Source organism: Capricornis sumatraensis, chromosome 14 (assembly GCF_032405125.1).
Source record: "Capricornis sumatraensis isolate serow.1 chromosome 14, serow.2, whole genome shotgun sequence".
NCBI classification, from domain to species: domain Eukaryota; kingdom Metazoa; phylum Chordata; class Mammalia; order Artiodactyla; family Bovidae; genus Capricornis; species Capricornis sumatraensis.
The window spans coordinates 69,035,708-69,057,395 of NC_091082.1; the positions used below are offsets into that span (position 1 = coordinate 69,035,708).

The window sequence follows — 21,688 nt, forward strand, 5'->3', positions numbered from 1 at the left end:
TGGAAAATTCTAAAAGAGATGGGAATACCAGACCACCTGAGCTGCCTCTTGAGAAACCTGTATGCAGGTCAGGAAGCAACAGTTAGAACTGGACATGGAACAACAGACTGGTTCCAAATAGGAAAAGCAGCAAGGCTGTATATTGTCACCCTGCTTATTTAACTTACATGCAGAGTACATCATGAGAAACGCTGGGCTGCCAGAAGCACAAGCTGGAATCAAGATTGCCAGGAGAAATATCAATAACCTCAGATATGCAGATGCCACCACCCTTATGGCAGAAAGTGAAGAGGAACTAAAAAGCCTCTTGATGAAGGTGAAAGAGGAGAGTGAAAAAGTCGGCTTAAAGCTCAACATTCAGAAAACGAAGATCATGGCATCTGGTCCCATCACTTCATGGCAAATAGATGGGGAAACAGTGAAAATAAATAAACAGACTTTATTTTGTTGGGCTCCAAAATCACTGCAGATGGTGACTGCAGCCATGAAATTAAAAGACACTTACTCCTTGGAAGGAAAATTATGACCAGCCTAGACAGCATATTAAAAAGCAGAGACATTAGTTTGCCAAAAAAAGTCCATCTAGTCAAGGCTATGGTTTTTCCCGTGGTCATGTATGGATGTGAGAGTTGGACTGTAAAGAAAGCTGAGCACCGAAGAATTGATGCTTTTGAACTGTGGTGTTGTAGAAGACTCTTGAGAGTCCCTTGGACTGCAAGGAGATCCAACCAGTCCATTCTAAAGGAGATCAGTCCTGGGTGTTCATTGGAAGGACTGATGTTGAAGCTGAAACTCCAATACTTTGGCCACCTTATGAGAAGGGTTGACTCATTGGAAAAGACTCTGATGCTGGGAGGGATTGGGGGCAGGAGGAGAAGGGGCTGACAGAGGATGAGATGGCTGGATGGCATCACTGACTCTATGGACGTGAGTCTGAGTAAACTCTCGGAGTTGGAGATGGACAGGGAGGCCTGGTGTGCTGCGATTCATGGGGTTGCAAAGAGTCGGACACGACTGAGCGACTGAACTGAATTGAACTGAACTGAGTGTATGGATTGGCTACTCATATCTCTCCTACTGTGAAATGCCTGGTTATATCTGCCTGTGTATTTTGATTCATAGACTCTCTCTGTATGTGGTTACTTGCCTTTTGTCATGTATTTTGAAAATATTTTCTCAGTTAGGCTCTTACCATCTAACTTCGTTAATGATATCTTTTGTCATGTTTAAGTCTTCGTTTTTATGAAGTCTATTATATCAATATTTTCCTGTAGAAGCTCTCCCATAGACAATTAAAGGCTCAACCTGGAAATAATGCAAATTATTTCTACTCATTGATCAGAACTGGTCAGACAGCCTCACCTAAACCAGAGGGACCAAGCTCAAGCCCAAGCCTAAGCCCAGAAGATGAAGAGCTGGAATATTTGATGAGCCAGTGAGGGAAGTGTTAACATGCTTCTGAGTCTTAGGAGAGAAGTCTGTGATCAAGTAAAGCAGAATTAATTCCCGTTGCATTAGGAAGACGTGGCTTCAGGAAGTTGTTTCATATGAAGCCTGAAATAGGGTTCCAAGAGGGCCACATTTTCTGAAAAAGCTGAGTTCTTGGCATTCAAAGAGTGAGCAGAGGAATACTGTTTTTGCTCATCAGTCATTGATTTAATCCTGATGTGAGGAGTTTATATAGATCATTCAAATATTAAGTCACCAAGCCAGAGGGTATTTGGAATGCATTTGGGGAATGGCAGGGCTGTCTGTTCTTCAGTAAATGCCTGCCCAACCCCCATCCTCTGTAAGCGCTCTTAGTATGTGTGTGTGCACTTCCGTGAGCAGAAAATCAATACCTCCTTGGATAGATGGAAATTGAGCTATATCAAGGCACACATGCGTGGTCTGATAGCATCTTTCTGCCAGGAGTCTAATATATTGATCAAATTTCCCCAGTCAAGCATCCATGCAATATAGAAGAGCAAGACAGGCTAATGGTAGAAATGTTGGCTATACATTTTTCTGAAATGTCGCCTTTAACTGAAAAATCAAAGCTGGAGATTTTCATGCAGGGCACTGCCTCTCCTGATGAGTGTCCTAATCTTTGAATTTTCTGGCAGGGGTCACGAACAGCACGCTCTCCTGTTTCTGTGACTCACGGGCTCCTCACTGAGGGTGAGAAATGATTTTCTCGGTTGGAGCACTCCTGTCAAAGACAGGGTTCCGTCTGCCTCCTCTCCTTTGCTTCCACCTCTCCCTCTCCTTTCTTTGAGCCAAACCAGCAGTCACCGCCCCCCTCCCCGACCCAGTAACAGCAGCAAGTGTGTGGGTGGCTATTTGGTTAAAGCTCTGTTCAGCTACAGAAGTTGGACCTTTGCATTGTGCACATGTTGTTTTGATTGTTGTTAATAACTTTTGTTACTACTGTTGTTGCTTACGGGTCACAGTGGTGATAGGAAAGAGGAGGACGGTCTCTCTGCCTGGCTTTTTCAGGCATGCTCCTTCCTAGCTCGCCATGATGACACACAAGCACAAGGGGTATTGGCTGCTGACTCTGTTCATCGTGGATGCACCTGCCTTCAGCTGCTAAAGAGGAAGGGACACACAGAGGCAGAGAAGAGGATGTGCCTGCATTTTTAAATAAACTGCCTTGTGATGCAGAAGGCCTATGAAACATTTTCGATATCGAACCCGAGGTACATGGAAAATTACTCACATGGTTTTATTTTTTTTCCCCCAACGACTCTAGTAATCCAAAGGGAAATTATTCTGGTTGAATGACTCATCTAAAACACGTTTTTTCACTGTATCTTGGCCAAGGAAGAATCTATTCAGAGATAACAATTTATTATTTAACATTTTGACAGGTCTACAGAAGTACAAGTCAATTGAGTCCAAATAAAGAAATGTGCTATTTTTAACAAATTCTAGATGTTCTTGGCAGAAGGTAGGCTAGACTTTGTCAGAGGGAAGAAACAGGTTTATGATCTTTTTCCTTCAGGTCTTCAATTAAAACTTGATAATCAAAATAATACTTTAAAAGAGAAGCCAATAAATAGCCTTAGAAATGCTTATGAAGATATGATAAAAGGTAAACAAGAGTGAAAGAAAGAAAGAGAGCGAGAGAAAGGAAGGAAGGAAAAAGGGAAGGAAGAAGAAGCAAACTGTGCCCTGGAACTAGAAATAGATGTGCTTGAAATAGAGAAATTGGAATATTTCCATTACTTCATTCTTATTATTCCATAGATTATGAGAGGAGATCTCATACATTATAATATGCTTTTATTTCCCTATAATAAAGGTATTTCATCTTTTATAGATGAAAAATACTGTCCTGTTGGAACTCATCCCAATGGTAACAAACCTAAAATGGGATTTTCATATTTTCATAATGTTTTCAAACATTTCATATGCTTCACTTAAGCTACCACTTCCCTGGTGGATCAGATGGTAAAGAATCTTCCTGCCAATGCAGGAGACGAGAGTTTGATCACTGGGTTGGGAAGAGCCCCTGGAGAAGGGAATGGCAACCCACTCGTTTTCTTGCCTGGAGAATTCCAGGGATAGAGGAGCCTGGTAGGCTACAGTCCATGGGGCCGCAAAGAGTCGGACACGACTGAATGACTTTCACTTCACTTTATTTAAGAAGCATGCATTCTCAGGGTAGGACATACATTATTATTCCTGTTTTACTGATGAGGCAATGACAACCAAGGTCATATAGCAACATAATAAAGTTGGAATACACCTCCTCAATAACAAATCCATTACAACATACTGCCTCTTTAGACCAAAACTTACCGTATTTTGGGCTACACACTTTCTGTCCTTTTCTTTCTTTGTCCTGAGCACAGAGTCCTTGAAAAGTTCTGTTTGATACATACAATTTTTTATCTTTCTTCTGAGGGGGTGACAAATGAGGGTTCTGTTCCCTTGGTACTGAAAATGACATTATGTTGCACTTTGAAGGCTCAAAGGAGAATTGGCCAAATTTTACCTTTTAACTTTACCTGTAGTAACTTATACTCTGGTTAATTGCAGCAACATTGGAGAAATTTACATAGGTATGTCATGATAATTGGATATAGATATTCATAAATTCAAAATAAGAATGATTAATCATACCATTATATAACAATCTGATTCCTATCTCTTTTTCTTTTCTTGTGTTTCATAGTTTAGCTCTTTGTTATCATGTGTTTCGTGTTTAGGTTTTGGTTTACCAACACATAAATAAATTGAATGTAGGATTTCTCATTTCTCTTGTTACCCTACAGCTGAAGTCTTTAATCTTGTGAATCCTCTTGAAACTTTCTTCCTTTAAAAATATTCCATGCTCCATTTTTGCTGAATAATATATATTTATTGCCTCTTTCCATGCTGAATTTATTATACTCCCTAAATATCCCTGACAATTCATTCCTTCATTAATTCCTTCATTTATATATCAAGTACAGCTAGCATGTATTATACTCCCATAATATTTACCATGTTATGTTGTGCTTACCTGATTCTCCTAGATTTGAACTGTCTGAAGGCAACGACTGTGTTTGTAATCGTTTCATTTTGGGAGTTACTTGGTATATAATAGGTATACAATAAGTTTATTTAGATGAAGAGTATCTGGTAAAATGCCACACACAGAAGTGATTAAATGCTATCATGATAAAGACAACACTGATTTATTTTACTTTCCTTTAATCATTTTTCTTATAAATGGAAAGTTTGAAATACTTGAAAAAATAAGACTCTATCTTTCGATTGAAGTTTAAAATTTCACTACCATGCAAAATCCTATAAACAAATAACAACCTATTTTTTGGGGTGGCTGGATATTGAATGCCCCTGAAACTAGTAAGCATTTTATCAATATGCATAATTTTTTCAGTAGGTTGATATATGCATTTTATAATGGCTAGAAACCTGACGTGGGATCAATATCTACCATATTTTTAATCCTGGTAGAATAAATAGGAAATAATGAAAAACACGGATATTTACTTCTTTGTTCATTTGAAATTCTGCTTTGGGCTAAACCAAGCAGCCTCTTCAAAATCATTGGAACTGTAATAACATGCCACTAAATGCTTTTGCTTGTTCAATTTTTCATTTGCAAAGGTAATCCATGCTTTAAAACCTGGAAATCTTTGAAATATGCATCAGGCAGGAGGCCATTGTGGAGATTGCCTTGAGGTCAGGGCTTTCAGTTCCTTGGTTGCTGAGTCTGAGGTTTCTGCCAAAGGCCACGAAATATCCCTTCATTAACTGGTTCTTGGCGGCAAATATAATTAAGAGCTTGCCACAGACCCGAATGTTGTAAAACGAAAGGTGTCTCCTGTGGTGTGAAAACAGGGCCAAAGATGCTGATCCCATGACGAGAGTCCTGTCGTCACTACCCTGTAGTTGGTGGGGGTCTGAATTAACAAAACGATCTGGAATAAAGCAGCCCTGTAATGCAGGTGGTTTCTGACAGTGCAGTCTTCCGTGGGGCTGGCACGTGCAGAGCGCAGGGGCTTGATTTCACATGTTGGCAACGCCTCTGGTTTACCAAAGCCCTTCCCCAAGGACTCTCATGCCAGGCCAGTTAGGTGCAAGTTTGTACAGGTGGTGGATCAGCTGTTTTCCCTGGAAGTCATCCCCTTCTGGTTCCAGTTCTCCCGTTGAGGGTCACTCAAGGGTGACAAGGAGTCTACTGCTCCTTGAGGGCTGACCCTGCTGTGGCTGCCAAAACACAGCCTCAAAGAGACGATGATTTGAACCTGGCTGGCTGACTGCTTGTCTCTAGACTCCCTGGCACCACTCAGTTTGGGGACGAAAAAAAATATACCTGGTAGCATTCACGTCTACAATTGTAATGAAGTTAGGGTGTCCAGATGTATCCCTTTAAAGGGATTAACCCAGTGTTCCAGGAAGCCTTTTGAGGTTAATAAATTATTTACTTTTTCCAAAGGAGATAGGAATAGGAAATCTTCAATTGTGCTCACAGAGATTAGAATGTGAGATAGACCTTTTTTCTAGTAGGGAGGAGGTAGCTGTTTGTGTTACACAGAACCCATGCACAGTGGATCTTTGTTTTTACCGGGGTCATTAGTACACCATTCTGATCATGCCCAGGTCCCCTGAGCACACCAATTACTTGCTGAAATCTGCTATAAGGAGTCTGGGTGATGCGGTTAAGAGAAAAGTTTAAAGCCATCTTGGGCTGGGAAGGAGGGATTTTGAAATGCTAATATTTGCCTTTGCTAGATTACATGCTGCTGATAACCCCTTCCATCATGCAGTTCTCTCCTCCTTTGGCTCCCTAAACAGACTTGAACCATTTGCTAAAACCTCTGTTCACACCCTTGACACTAGTCAAACCAGACTCCTTATGATTTCCTGAACACAATAGCAAATATTTATCAAGTCCATGCTATGTGCCAGGCACAGTGTTACGTGTTCCATATACATAGAAGTTCTTCACAATGACTAGTAACTGTTTATTCTTTTATTCAGTCAAGAAATACTTAATGAGTACCTGCTATATGTCAGGCATATGCTAAGTGGTGAGGGTTTAGCTGTGAACAATGCAAACATGTTCCCTGTTGCTGTCGAGCTTATAGTCCAGTAGATGAGATAGGTGTTAAATAATAACAAGAAGGAAAGGACTGGAAAACATGAAGGCAGAGCAAGGAGGTCTGACCCTCAGGAAGGGATGTTTGCCATGAGAAATGAAGACGGGCTGTGCTGCACTGCATGTGAGATTTTAGTATACCAACCAGGGATCGAATCCATGCTCCCTGCAGTAGAAGCACAGAGTCTTAACCACTAGACCACCAAAGAAGTCCCAAGGTACCTCTTAACGTCCAAATAACAGGGCAAGTCCAGAATAGCTGTGGATACATGTGGGTTCATAGGTCTGGTGGTGAGAACTGAGGGAAAATGGAGGGTGGTAGAGGTCTGAGGATGTGTGATTTGAAATTCGGGTTGCAGAGAATGAGAGAGCCTTAACTAGGAAAACCAAGACCAGATAAGGGGCTCCGGTGAGTTTGGTGATGTTTACTTTTCAAAGCCACCTGATTGCGTAGGTATGAGGCTTTCTCAGCAGTTTTTGGCAGATCTCAGATACAGAGGAGACAAGCGCAGTTGAAAGTTCTAGGATCAGGATAATCAGATGATGATAATAATCCTATCTAACATTTATGAAGGTTTACAAGGTGCCAGGTGCTGTTTTAAAAGCTTTACATACATTATTTCATTTAATTAGGTACATGTCTTAGAGTTGCATGAACTGTACTAAATTGTAGCACATTAACTGACTAAATTCAAGTCAGCAAATAGCAGCTTAACTGTTTGGCATGCTATTTATATAATTGTCATGTATAAATTGTATTTCTCTGGCCTCACAAAACTATGGGGAAAATTAGGGTCAAAATGAGAACAATAAAACAATGTCTCTTTGGCTCATTCACTCTGAGAAACTCCTTTCCTTAAATTCTGTGTTAATTTCCTCGGGCTGCTGTAACAAAGTACCACTCCTGAGCGATTTAAAACAACAGAAATTTTTTTGTCTCATTGTTCTGGAGGTTAGAAGTCCAAAATCAAGGTCTTGGCAGGGCCATGCTCCCTCTGAAACCTATAGGGGAGAATCCTTCCTTGCCTCTTTGTAGCTTCTGATGGCAGCATCAGTACCTGGCATCCTTTGGTTTGCAGTTGCATCCCTTCAGTTTCTGTTCTATCGTCCCTTGGTGCTCTTCTGGCATATCTGTGTCTCTATGTAGCATTTTCCTTTTCTTACAGGGACACCAGTCATATTGGATTATAGCCCCTCCAAAGGTCCATAGCTTGAGTATACCTGCAGTGACCCTATTTCCAGTAAGCTCACATTCTGAGGTACTAGAGGGCAGGGCTCTAATATGGTTTTCTAGGGGACACAATTCAACCCATAATAATTCCTTTCAAGTAGCTCTGAAAGTGCCCAGGGGCGCCCCTGGGTGATCATGAGTTTGTACTCTTTGTTTCCATACATCTTCCTCCTCTCCTGTTTTGGTGATGTCTCTCATGGTGCCACCAAGGTCAATATGCTTCTGCAAAATACTTTCAAATCTGCGAAGAAGCACCAGAGGGACAGTGCCCACAGAAGGCGCCAGCGTCTCCTTGGTGCCACTGCAGCCGGATGTTCTGGCCTGTGCCCTCTCTGATCCAGCCATAGGTTGGTCTGCTGTGTCCAGTCTGAGTCCTCACGTGTCCCACATTCTGACCTGACCTATAGTACCTTACACTTTGCTTTGTCCATTTCTTCAACCCTACTCCCTAAACTCAGCTGGGCTGGAAGACAATCACAGTGAGAGCTGCTATTTTGGATTAAAACAGCCCTCTCATTGACACTGACCTTGAACTAGAGTCCTTGAACCAAACTTGTGAGCCTCACCTCTCTCTTCCACTGGTCTGATGGCTGTTATGATGCCCTTTGGTAAAATAAAACCTCTTCTAACCCAGACATGCCTGGAAATATCAACAGGAATCTTGAGTGAATTCAGCTTAGCTTCTCAAGCCAAGACTGTGGCTCCCTCTGATATGTGTTTAAACTAATTTTATACAAAAATTTATGCACAGCATGATGCTTGTCATCGATAACTGTTAATTTGGTCTGTCTACTGGGTCTGCTACTTAAGATTTGAAATACATCTTCTGCCCTATGAGAGAGGGTTTTCTCCATGCACTCCACATTTAGTTTGTACTCTTCTTTCCAAGCCTACTGAATCCAGTGAGATGTTTGATTTCAGTCCTCAGCCCCCTGTAACCAATCATAAGCTCTCCCTACAGATAATACAACCAAGCCAGTAATATTCAGCTACAGTACATCTCGATTTCTTTTTTTTTTTTGGAGACCCTATCCCTATCATTAAAGTAATTATAAATGTTTGTACTTCACTATAACAGTTTTCACTTTCACCACAGTAAGAAAAGGGTTGACTGTTATTATATTTTGATGTCTTTGATCTTAACCCATCTCCATATGAGATACGTTTCTTCCCTAACAAAACATCAGTCTAAAATTAGTTAATCAATCAACAAATATTAGTTAGGTTTTTCCTATGTGTCTTGTGTTAGTAGAAAACAGACACAAGGAAATTAGCTTTTTGGTAATTAATATTTAAACTTTTCAAATCCAAGTGATGTAGAATCATTCATTCCAGAAGTTCTGAGCATCCACTACATGTCAGGTACTATGCCAGGCACTCCGGGATACAGCAGAAGCAAAACTCATATCATCTCCATCTTCTTAGAATCCACCATCTGTTGGAGGACTGGATTTTAACACTCTTACAACTAAATATATATATATATATATATATATATACACACACATATGTATATATATAGATAGATATATTCACAAATCTTAATAAGAACTGTAAAGAAAATGTATACGGTGCTATGTATAGAGGAATAGCCCCAATTAGATTGGGCATGGATGGTAGATGAAACTGAAGCTCATTTCAGTCTTTAAGCTAAAGTTCAAAGGATGAGTGAGAAGGGAAGACAATATTTCATGCTGAAGAGCACATAGAAAGGCTCTGAGGTAGAAAAGAGCTTGGTGCCTCAAAGAAACTGGAAAAAAAGACTAGTCAATTTGCAGCACAGTGAATTAGGAGGAAAGTGAGTCCAGCTGAAGGAGAGGAAGGGCAAGACAAATCCTGCACGGCAATGGTAAGGATTCTGAATTTTATCATACATGCCATGGGATGGGAAATATTGAAGGGTTTTAAGCAAGTAAAGGAAACGGGGGTGGCAGAGAATGGGATGGTTAGATAGCATCATCGACTCAATGGACATGAATTTGAGCGAACTTTGGGAGACAGTGGAGACAGAGGAACCTGGAGTGCTGCGGTCCATAAGGTCACAAAGAGTTGGACATGATCTAGTGACTACACAACAGCAGGCAAGAAAAAGGCATGATGGGATTATGTTTTAAAAGATTGCTCTGTTGTGTGGATGATGGACTGATGTGAAGAGCTTGACTCATTTGAAAAGACTCTGATGCTGGGAAAGATTGAAGGCGAGAGAAGGGATGACAGAGGATGAGATGGTTGGATGGCATCACCAACTCGATGGACATGAGTTTGAGTAAACTCCAGGAGTTTGTGATGGACAGGGAGGCCTGGTGCGCTGCAGTCTATGGGGTCGCAAGGAGTTAGACATGACTGAGCGACTGAACTGAACTGACTGTGGACGATGGAGTAGGGCCGGAAAGGGAGATCACCTAGGAAGCTATTATTACAGTTAAGGTGAGAGAAGATAGTGACTAGTGCTATCGAGACAGGAAGAAGTGGACTAAATCAGAAGATATTTTGGAGGTAGAACTAACAAATCTCTTTTTAGGGGAGTATGATAAAGCCACATTAATCAATATAGATCACAAAATTACATTTAGGTGCTAATCCAAACAATCAGAAACTTAATCACCTGCTCAGCACTGGAGTTACCACTGAGAATCTGTGCCAGTGTGTTTCAGGGAATATATCATTTGAACAAGACCCAAACCTCCAATTCACAAGGAGATAAAAAATTGACTTCCATTTTAGAGCATGCTTCGCCTGGGGCTGTATGGTTCATTTCAGGATTTCAGGAAGTGAACAAATGAAAGTGTTTTCTGTTTTTTTTTTTTTTTCTAAGCTGTCGTCAGAAACCAGCTTTCAAAGACACAGGGAGCAGAAGTAGGAAGTGGTGAATGTTTTTCTTAATGCAGTAGGCAGTCTCCTGCTTGGTGTCTCCACCCTCATTTTGCTTTTTCCTTGACCAGCAAGAGCCCATGGGTGTTATCTTCAAAATACACCTGTCCAACAGCCCTCCAAATCTGTAGTCCTTGCCCACTCCCAACCATATTGACACACAGCTTTCTAGAGATACATCCTGTCTCCTCACATCTAACTGATGCTTCTCATGGCCATCCTTGCCTTCTTTCCACCCAGATCCTGGCTCTCAGAAGACAACTGGAAAAACTCGACTGGTGGGAAGAACATGCTGGGCTCCCCTAACTGGTTTTTCTTAGTATCAATCTGTCACGCAGAGTAACTCCTTCCATCAGAGTCAAAACAAAACATCTCCTTATTTTAATGGCCAAGTCAGAGATTTTGTGTAGCTAGTGGAGGTGTCTTGGTGAAGCAGGGGATCATGCCTCAGGGATGGGAACCCTGATGTCAGGAGCATCAAGGAATTACAAGAGAGATATGTTTCTGCTCTTCCTCGCATCTTCTCTAAGCTTCAAGTGTGCTAACTTCAAAAGAAAAAAAAGTAGTATAAATGTTGATAGTGGTTTCGCCTGTGTGATGAAGTTGGAGGGGCGTGTGTGTGTCTTTTTTTCTGCTTAATACCTTCCTGTGCTTTCTAAATTCTCTATGATCATTGTGTATTAATTTGGTAATTAAGAAAAAAACTTACAAATAAAATCAAATTTCCTTGAAGCTGGAAATTTTTTGATTGCAGGTTCTGGCAACTGAACAGTATAGCAAAAGGCTCTTATGTACTCCAGTAGCTCTTTTGGTATATATGATAACAAGACCCCCAATCCCGGAATGCTTCAGGCTTCTCACTTTTTTAAATATATCACCCCTTGCTTACAAATCTCTTATTCTAAGCTTAAGCTTTCAGTCATCCCAAGTGTTGGAGAAAGAGCCTAGATTCTAAGGACATGTTTTTATAACAAGAGTGTACTCTGCATGGATCCCCAAATTGTGCTTATCACTCCTGGCTGGGAGCGGGGAAAGATATATTAAAGAATCAATTTATATTAATATGTGGAGCTTACTGCATTAAGTGCTTTTACAAGTGAATAAGATAGGAGTGGTTCCTGTCTCTCAGGAACTAGCTGCACTTTGGGAAAGGTTATTTCTCTGACTTTAAAGATGTTAAGTATTGGCTGAAAACAGCAGTTCTTCCACTTTGATCAAGACATCTGTGAGACTCATAAAAAGACAAAGCCATCTCAAAGTGAGCTACATTGTGGCCTAAAGCAATTTTTATAGCCTGCATAGAAAGGAAAAATCTCTGGTAAGTAACCAAAACAAATAATCTAAAGCACTATTCCATAATCATTTTGATTCGATAAGAAAATAAACATTGCTTATTTATCTTTTTTTTTTTTTAATTCTTTTCAGTGTTGTCTTGCTTGTCTTGCTTTTCAGTTAGGGCTTAAGTATAGATAACAGAAAACCACTGGTGCCGATTTAGCCAGGAAGGACCGAGTACAGGGAACTAGTGTCATTGAAAGGCCTGGAGGAGGGGGCTACTGTCTGAGAAATCGAGAGGGTCCTGGAAGAAGCGGTCACAATACCGCTTCCATATCCTCTATCCCACTTTTAAAGTTTACCACCTCTAACACAGCCACATGAAATACTAGAGAAAAAGAAAGAGTAAGCAAAGGAAACTGGTTACTGTATGCATCAAAAAGCCAGGAAGAAAACAGGGGAGCTAGAATAGACCTTATTTCTCCATCTGGCCCCAAGCCTATAGCTGGTATTTATAAGTTTCTTCCACTCCCTTTCATGTTCTTCTTTTTAAAAAACCTTCAGCCAATATCTCAACTAGTCATGCTACTTTATCTGATGGGGTCACTTAAATTTTCATTCTATGCAATCGGAACCATATGTACTTTTGCCAGTAATGGGCTGGTAAATCTTCGATTAATTTTTATCACTGGACCAAGCAGCACAAGGGGTTACCCTGAAGGTTACCCTTGGTTTTAGTCCCACTCTTACCCATCCACTTGATTTCACTTGTAGTGGAAACTCTTGTTTCTCCTTGAAAATCATTCCAGCAATATAGGAAGCCCTGATCTTTTAACATCATGAAGAGCCCACATGGGTCAAATGGCTACCCTAGCTTCCCCTTTAATGGAGTCATTGTTGAGTCTTTGGGTAGAAGCAATTTTTCTCAGGGCTTTAAGCTTTCTAAACCAAAAGAAAGCCAAAGGGTTAGTTGCTCAGTCATGTCTGACTCTTTGCGACCCCATGGACTGTACCCTGACGGGCTTCTCTGTCCATGGAGTTCTCCAGGCAAAAATACTGGAGTGGGTTGCCATTCCCTTCTTCAGGGGATCTCACCGACCTAAGGATCAAACCTGGGTTTCCTGCATTGCAGGCTGATTATTTACCATCTGAGCCACCACGGAAGCTCAGAAGAAACCCAAGCATTATGTAAAACTGATATAAAAACTTTGTGATTAGGTCCTTCAATGTAATAAAGAGAAGTGATATTACCATTCCATTTCTTGGTTTCTGGACTCATGTCTGCTTGAGAGAAGCAATAACATATATTGGTTACTGGTTAGAGCATTACCTCATTTGACAGCACAGGACTCCAACTACTCAGAGTGGTGTCTCCTAGTTGGTACCATAATGGAGTCTTTAATAGATTATAATACAATTCTGTAAGGGTATGTGCTTATAGGTGATAGGGTACATAGAGAGACCTGTGAAATCTATAGACATCTTTCCTTTCTCTCACTTCTTTCATAGAAACAATATTAAATGGGACACTGTGATGGTAAATAAAGATGTTCACAAATGATATTGCTAGGGAAAACAAGCTGGCAGAGAAGACAAATCCATATCTAGAGTAATTACTTACTCTGGTGTGGATATATTACTTCCTCTCTCCCCAAGTCCCATGATGGAAAGAGGTCAATGTAGTCAGTCTTGAACCAGGTATTTGACTGGTCTATCCCCACCCCAAATATGGGACTTATCCCAAATTATATTAGGGACTCAGCATTGGTCCCTCTAAGCGGTTGATAGATCAGCCTTGGTGAGGGAAAGGCAATATGTTTGAACTCTGGCATATCCTCCATCCCTGCTACTATGACCATTTGATCCATGAGCCCATTAGCCAAGCCCTGTCCATAAAACTCATGTGTATCTGATTATTGAGTACCTCCTCGGCAATAGCTATAGGCAAAGTTCTTAATCCCTATGACTCATCTAGGGTGTTCGGTTATAAACAGGAAAAACTGACTCCATTTAACTTAAACAGAAATAGATTTTATTGGATGGCATTGGGTTGCTCACAGTATCAATGTGAAGTCTTGTAAACAATTCTAAGAAAAAGGCAGAAGCCAGGAAAAGCTTATGGCCAAGAACAGCACAGAGGTCATGCCAGTGAAACAATCAGGACCCTGCCTTTGACAGTCCAGCTCTGGGCATTTACTACCATTTTCACTGCTGAAGTTTGAAATCTGCTTTAGCTTCTGAGAATATGCTCTGTCTATCATTTCATCTTTTGGTACTTTCACGTGAGACAAAATTCCTGGCAGGAACATCTGACTGGCCAAATCTGGGCCTCATACCCCCACAGAGCTGGGGTAGGGATATCTACTCACTTTATACCTATTGGGCACTGCCTCCTATCAAGACCTAAGGGGTGGGGGAATTCCATCATCTAGGAAGGTCACTCCCAAACCTCACCAGTGTCTGCCATACCTTCCAAACCACAGTTTTCTCATTTGTCAATGAAAAATATCCTTTTAAAATTGTTATCCTTTGCTATATTTTAACACTTTGCTTTGTTTTATACTTTAAATCTTTGTCTTCCCAACCTTTAAGCATTGGAGTACTCCAGGGATCTGTCTTTAGAGCTCGTTTCTTTTCTATCTATACTCATTTCCTGGGCAGTTTCACGAGTCACTTTACATATTTTTATATTCTGTTGACCCACAAACTTATATCTTGACCCAGGGCCTCTCGGATGACCTCCAAACCATAAATTTCCCATTGCACATTTCCATCTGCATGTCTGACAGGCATAACACACCCCAAACTGAATTCTTGAGTTTCACTTTCCGCCCTAAACCCTCTCCTTCTGCAATGTCCCCCAATCTCATTCTAATTACTCAGGCAAAAGACCAGGGAGTCATCCTTGATGCTTCTTTTTTTTTGCTCACAGTCTAATCCACCAGTAAATCATGTTGACTCTGTCTTCAAAATACATTCAATTTCCAACCACTTCTCATCACCTCCACTGCTAACCTCCTGATACAAACCACCATCATACCTGCCTTGGGGTATTATAATACCATCTTTACCAGTGTTCCTATGCTGTGGGTTGACCCATCTTTACTGCCAGGACATCCTAGATAATTCAGCTTCAGTGGAAAGTGTTGTACAAGATTTGATCTTTCTGCAGGTCAGTTCTTCACCTTTCAGCATGATCACCAGTCTCATTTGCTCAAGCAACAGTTTGACTTTATATTTATCACACATAATTCTAAGTTTTAGAAGAGTTACTTTGTGGTAAGTATAACTGTTCCCAAACTTAGAATTATGTGTGATAAATATAAAGTGTTCAGACTCAGCACTTATGAATTTCTAGATAAACTGCTGAGTACGCTGGTAAATTCTCACCCCTGATCTACACCATGCACACAGAATAAAGGCAATTTAGGAATGCTGTTCACTGCTTGGCCTCCTGCAGCCCTTCATGCTACGGAAGTCACTTTCTCTGAGGTCACTAGTGAGTCTTCAATTGCTAAACACAACAGCCTAGAAGTTATCTTCCTTAACCCCTCTGTAACATCTGACAGTGTTGGTCACTGCTTCCTTTATGAAACTTTCATTGTTTTATGGCTTCCTGGACACTGCTCTCTCCTTATTGTCTTGTTACCCACTCTGGCCACACCCCAGCCTCTTTCTTTGTCCCATGTTCTTTATCAGGCTCACACCAGGGTAATCCCTTGGGCCCCTTTCCATTTTGGTGTATGCTGTCTCCCTGGGCAGACTTACCAGGACTTAATCATCACCTAAATGTGAATGGCTCCCCAGTCCTCAGCCCAGTCGTCTTTTTCCAGAGCTCTAGATCTGTGTTTTCAATTGGAGTACTATGTGTCTCATAGATTCTAACCGTTTAACACATCCAACAATGCCTCAAATCTGCTCTTCACTTCATTTCTCAGTTCATGGCAGCAGCGTCTAGCCAGTCACTAGGGTTAGAGTCACTTGCCCCACCTCCTTCTGTCCATCACTATGAGTGGCTTGGGTTGTTGCATCAACAGTCAGCGTAATGTGATGGTCAGGAGTAAGACTCTGGAGCTGGACTGCCAGGGTTCAAATCCAGCTGTACCACTTACTAGGTGGATAACCTTGAGCAAAGTCCTTAACTGTTCTGTCTCAGTTTACTCGTCTCTAAAATGAGGATAATGATAGTAGCTATGTCATGGGGTCCTTGTGAAGATTATATGTTTGTATTTGCTAAGCAGTTAGAAAATTGTCTGGCATAGAGCAAATGGTACATGCATGTGTGCTAAGTTGCTTCAGTCATGTCCGACTCTGCGACCCCATGGACTGTAGCCTGGCAGGCTCCTCTATTCATGGAATTTTCCAGGCAAGAATACTGGAGTGGGGTTGCCATTCCCTTCTCCAGGGAATCTACCCAACCCAGGGGTTGAACCCATGTCTCTTATGTCTCCTGTGTTGGCAGGCGGGTTCTTTACGACTAGCACCACCTGGGAAGCCTTTAAATGCTGCATAGGTGCTTATTAGTGAACTGGTTGCCAGTTTGTTAGTTCATCCTTCATGCCGTTAACAGGTTTTTGAGAGACTGCGAGTTACTAAGTTGTCAACCAGAGGTGAGTTATTATGCCAAGTGCTTCATATGCAGAATCTCAACATTCACAACAACCTGTTAGCAAGTGTTATTATTCCCATGTGAGAGATGAGGAAACTGATGCATTAAGCACTAAAGTACTTGGCCCAAAGTCACAAAGACTACAAATGTCAGAGTTGGAGTTTTAATTCAGATCTGTTCATTCCTAGAGCCAGAGTTCAAACCAGGAAGGCATGCTATACTGCTTTCCCAAGCCAGAGTTGGTCACTTCACAGACTTTCCCAAAGATTCTGCACTGCCTATGCTGTCATGATCTACTCCTTAACAATTTTGTTCCAACTTGAGAGTCCCTTGGACTGCAAGGAGATCCAACCAGTCCATCCTAAAGGAGATCAGTCCTGGGTGTTCATTGGAAGGACTGATGCTGAAGCTGAAACTCCAATACTTTGTCCACCTCATGCGAAGCGTTGACTCATTAGAAAAGACCCTGATACTGGGAGGGATTAGGGGCAGGAGGAGAACGGGACAACAGAGGATGAGATGACTGCATGGCATCACCGACTTGATGGACATGAGTTTGGATAAGCTCTGGGAGTTGGAGATGGACAGGGAGGCCTGGCGTGCTGCGATTCATGGGGTTGCAAAGAGTCGGACACGACTGAGCGACTGAACTGAACTGACTGAACTTGATTTCCTGCAACTTCCCTCCATGTGGATGCCCTTTCTTTCCTCTCTTCCTCTCTCCTGCCCTTCTTTCCTTTCTTCTTTCTTTCCTTTGTTACATCAATATTTTATTGACTGCTTCAATGCCAGGCACCATGCTAAACTGGAGAAAATGAGAGAAAAGTGTGTTTTGTCTTCAAGGAGTTCATAGCCTGACACTGTTGATGATACAGTGAGGGGACTGCCCCCGGGGGGGATGTGGGAGCCAGAATGGGTAAGGAGGTAAGGGAATGGGGAAGAGTTTCTTTGAGGCAGGGACATTTAGCTGCTTTAAAGGATCTTTGGGTCAGACAACTTGGTGCTATTCTCTGTTGCTGTTGTTTAGTTGATAAGTTGTGACCCATGGACTACTGTGATCCCATGGATCCCACCAATCTCCTCTGTCCATGGGATTTCCCACGTAAGAATACCGGAGTGTATTGCCATTTCCTTCTCCAAGGGATCTTCTTGACCCGGGGATCAAACCCGCCTCTCCTGCATTGGCAGGTGGATTCTTTACCACTGTGCCACCAGGGAAGCCTGCCATTCTCTAAGTCCTGAATTCTTTTTGCCTTTGGAATCTTTGGGGGTGTCTTTCTCCCTGTCAGATTGTTGTTAAAGACTGTATCTGAGTCGCATTCTTTGGGATGCCAATTTTTCCTTCCTAGTTAGCCAAATGTCTCTTGTAGATACCTCAATTACAGTGCATATCACATGGTAGTCTAGCTATTGGCCTATCTCTCTTTCTGACTGGATTTTGATGTCCTTCGAGGAAAAGACAGAATCATGTTTATTTTTGAACTGTCCTTCACTCTCAAAGTGGCATGGCTGACATATCATAGTACTTAGTAAAATGTTGATAAACGAAGAGTTGTCTATTTACAAAAGAAAATGTAATTAACACTTCTGATTCAGACTAAAACTATTCAGATTATCATTCTTAGTATCTTAGCATCGTGCTCTGTAGAAAGTAGGTGTTCAATAAATACTAAGTATTTGATGGTTTTGTCAGTGAACTATCTGAAGTAATGTTAGGAATAGGACACTTATCATTAAATCTACTTCTGTAGATAAATTAAGATTTTCATGTCCAACTGAGTGTCAGAGCTCTAAGTGTTGGGGCTCATGTCCAATTGAATGTCATGAAAAAAATTAAAAATTGTTTGTTATAGAGCTAGTATTGAGGATTTTCTTTCTTCCCTCGGTTGGGTCATGGTTCCAGAATTTTGTGCACGGTTGAGGCACCAAGGTATGGTGCTGTTGGGAGAAGGCTATAGGAGTTACTGGCACAAACTGTAGGAGTTTCTGCCAGGAGTCTATAGTCTTCCATCATCAAAATGTCTACAAACAATAAATGCTAGAGAGGGCTTGGAGAAAAGGGAATCCTCCTATACTTTCAATGGGATTGTAAATATGTACAGTCACTATGAAGACCAATATGTGGGTTCCTTAAAAAACTAAAAACAGATCTACCATATGATCCAGCAATGCCACTCCTGGGCGTATCTCCAAAGAAAACTTTAACTGAAAAGGTGCACCCCAATGTTCAATAGCAGCACTATTTACAATAGCCAAGACATGGAAGCAGCCTAAATGTCCATCAAAAGATGAAGAGGTAAAGATGAGGTAAAGAATATTACTCAACCATAGAATGAATGAAATAATACCAGTTGCAGCAACATGAATGGACCTAGAGATTATCATACTAAGTGAAGTAAATCAAGCAGAGACAAATATTATATGATATCACTTACGTGAGGAATCTTAAAAAAATGATTCAAAGGAATTTATTTACAAAACAGAAAGAGACTCACAGACATTGACAGTAAACTTATATTACCAAAGGAGAAAGGTGGGAAGGGATAAAATAGGGATTTGGGTACACACTGCTACGCATAAAATAGATAAACAAGGACCTACTGTATTACACAGGAAACTATATTTAATATTGATGTGAGAGTTGGACTATAAAGAAAGCTGAGCACTGAAGTATTGATGCTTTTGAACTGTGGTGTTGGAGAAAACTCTTGGGAGTCCCTCGGACTGCAAGGAGATCCACCTAGTCCATCCTAAAGGAAATCAGTCCTGAGTGTTCATTGGAAGGACTGATGTTGAATCTGAAACTCCAATACTTTGGCCACCTGATGTGAAGAGCTGACTTATTTGAAAAGACCCTGATGCTGGGAAAGATTGAAGGCAGGAGGAGAAGGGGACGACAAAGGATGAGACAGTTGGATGGCATCACTGACTCAATGGGCATGAGTTTGGGTAAACTCCAGTAGTTGGTGATGGACAGGGGGGCCTGGCGTGCTGAGGTCCACAGGGTCGCAAAGAGTTGGACACGACTGAGCAACTGAACTGAACTGAACTGAATAACCTCTAAAGTAAAAGAATCTGAAAAAGAAGAATGTATATATATCTGAATCACTTAGATATGTACCTGAAACATTGTAAATCAACTATGCTTCAATTAAACAAAGAGTCAGCCATTCTAATCCATATCTGGTAAAGGCTCAGCAATTTCTTTTGCAGCTGCTCCTGGTTTTGTCCTCCTAGGCACACCATGCAATCATTTCTTCTCTGTGGTTGTTCCTCCTTCCTGGGAGCCATGGACCTCTCTTGTCTGTCTTTTTCTGCTGGCAACATTTACCTCCAGTAGAGGGGAACTGTTATGGTGAGCAGAGGGGTATAGTGCAAAGCTGAGAGGAGTCCTCACTCCTTCTTCTATTCTCCTTTTTTTGACCCCAATTACCCTTTCACCAGAAGTACCCTGGTTATAGTTCAAAATCAAGTCCTCCAGGTCAATCACTCCCACGCTCAAAGTAGTGCCAAGCTGTGTGAGTGATCTAACCTTTCACCAGAGGTTGAAGCTTTCTGTACAATAAAAGTCAGAAAGACTCATAGCCCATGACTGTTTTCCATCATGCATCATCCCTCTCCTGAGGAAATAACTGCAGAATCCACACTGGCATGAATTAAAAGGAAGGGGAAAGGGGAAAAATACATGGAGGAAAACACAAATATGCCAATAGCAGATGCTGATATCTTAGAATACTGTCCTAACCATTGTAGTCCCTTAGTCTTTGGGTCTCATAAAAATGGTGAGAATTACAGGACAAAGTACTGTGCATGTAAGGTGTTTAGAATAGTATTTGTTACGTAGACAGTGAGAACCTAACAAATGTTAGTTATTATTAATATTATACAGGGGTTCTCCAGTCATGGAAGGACCTTGGTTCCTGTCCAAAATCAGGTCCTCCAGATCAGTTACTCCCACACTCAAAGTGGTGCCAAGCTGTGTGAGTGATCTGTTTTGCATGCGCCCTGAGGACACTCAGCCTGTAAAATGTACTCATGTCTGGTCTTCCTGAGGGTGGGGTTCCAACCTATCTCTAGAGGATTCTCTTTGTTTCCAACATGGGCTTCCGTCTCAACACCACTTCTAATTCCCAGGAAGCTTAGTTACAAGCCCAGGTGGTAATCACAGTTCTAGTTTGGGTCCATGTGTTGTTGGCCTTTCTGGTATCCCCCTGACAAGATAATTACATTGAAATTCAGAAGCAGCATGTAATTTTTGGCACTGATGTCTTTAATTAAATTCAATAAGCATTTATTGAGCACCTAGAGCGTGTAAAATAGGGTTCCTTGAAATACATTTGGCCCTTAAGTATTTAGTCTGTTCTAGTTACTCAATTTGGATTAATGTCGATACATCTTTCAGGGTTTTATGAAGAATAAATATTAAAATGGAAAAACATTTGCACAAATCTTTGCAAATATAAACGTATTGTGTGGATTATTGCTGCTACAGTATTAATATTAATTGCAATAACAACACTGTTGCTTCCCAGGCAGGCGGTAGCGAGCAGCTGTAAGGCCAACAGGAGCCAGACGGAAGAGGTCAGGGGAGGTGCCTTCAGTACGTCCGGCCCAGAAGGGGCGGAGCCTTAAGGAACATACCCAAATCCTGCCCCTTACTCCGCCCTTTTCGTCGGGGCGCGTAGGCGGTTACCATGGCGATGACGTATAGAGGGCGGGGCGGGGCGGGGCTATGGAGAGGAGGAGGAAGATGGCGGGAGGGCGGCTCTGAGGAGACCTCGGCGGCGGCGGAGGAGGAGAGAAGCGCAGCGCCGCGCCGCGCCGGGGCCCATGTGGGGAGGAGTCGGAGTCGCTGTTGCCGCCGCCGCCGCCGCCTGTAACTGCTGGACCCGAGAAGGAGTGAAGGGGAGACGGCAGGATGAAGTTCGCCGAGCACCTCTCCGCGCACATCACTCCCGAGTGGAGGAAGCAATATATCCAGTATGAGGTACCGGCGGCGGCCGGGGAGTGGGAGGACTTGGAGGGGCCATCATCTCGCAAGTCCCGACCTCCACCGCCGCCTTCCGCTCTTGCTGCTTCCCCCGTGCCCGGGCGGACTTTGACC

The 21,688-nt window shown here is 41.9% G+C and overlaps 1 protein-coding gene across 2 annotated transcripts in view; it reads left to right on the plus strand.

The window, feature by feature from the left end:
* Positions 1–21,502: 21,502 nt before the first annotated feature.
* Positions 21,503–21,688, plus strand: part of XPR1 (xenotropic and polytropic retrovirus receptor 1) — a 200,908-nt gene continuing 200,722 nt past the window's right edge. For both annotated transcript variants that reach the window (XM_068985691.1, XM_068985692.1), the window contains exon 1: positions 21,503–21,571. In XM_068985691.1, coding sequence (XP_068841792.1) covers positions 21,503–21,571 — 69 coding nt within the window. The remainder of the gene's footprint in view (positions 21,572–21,688) is intronic.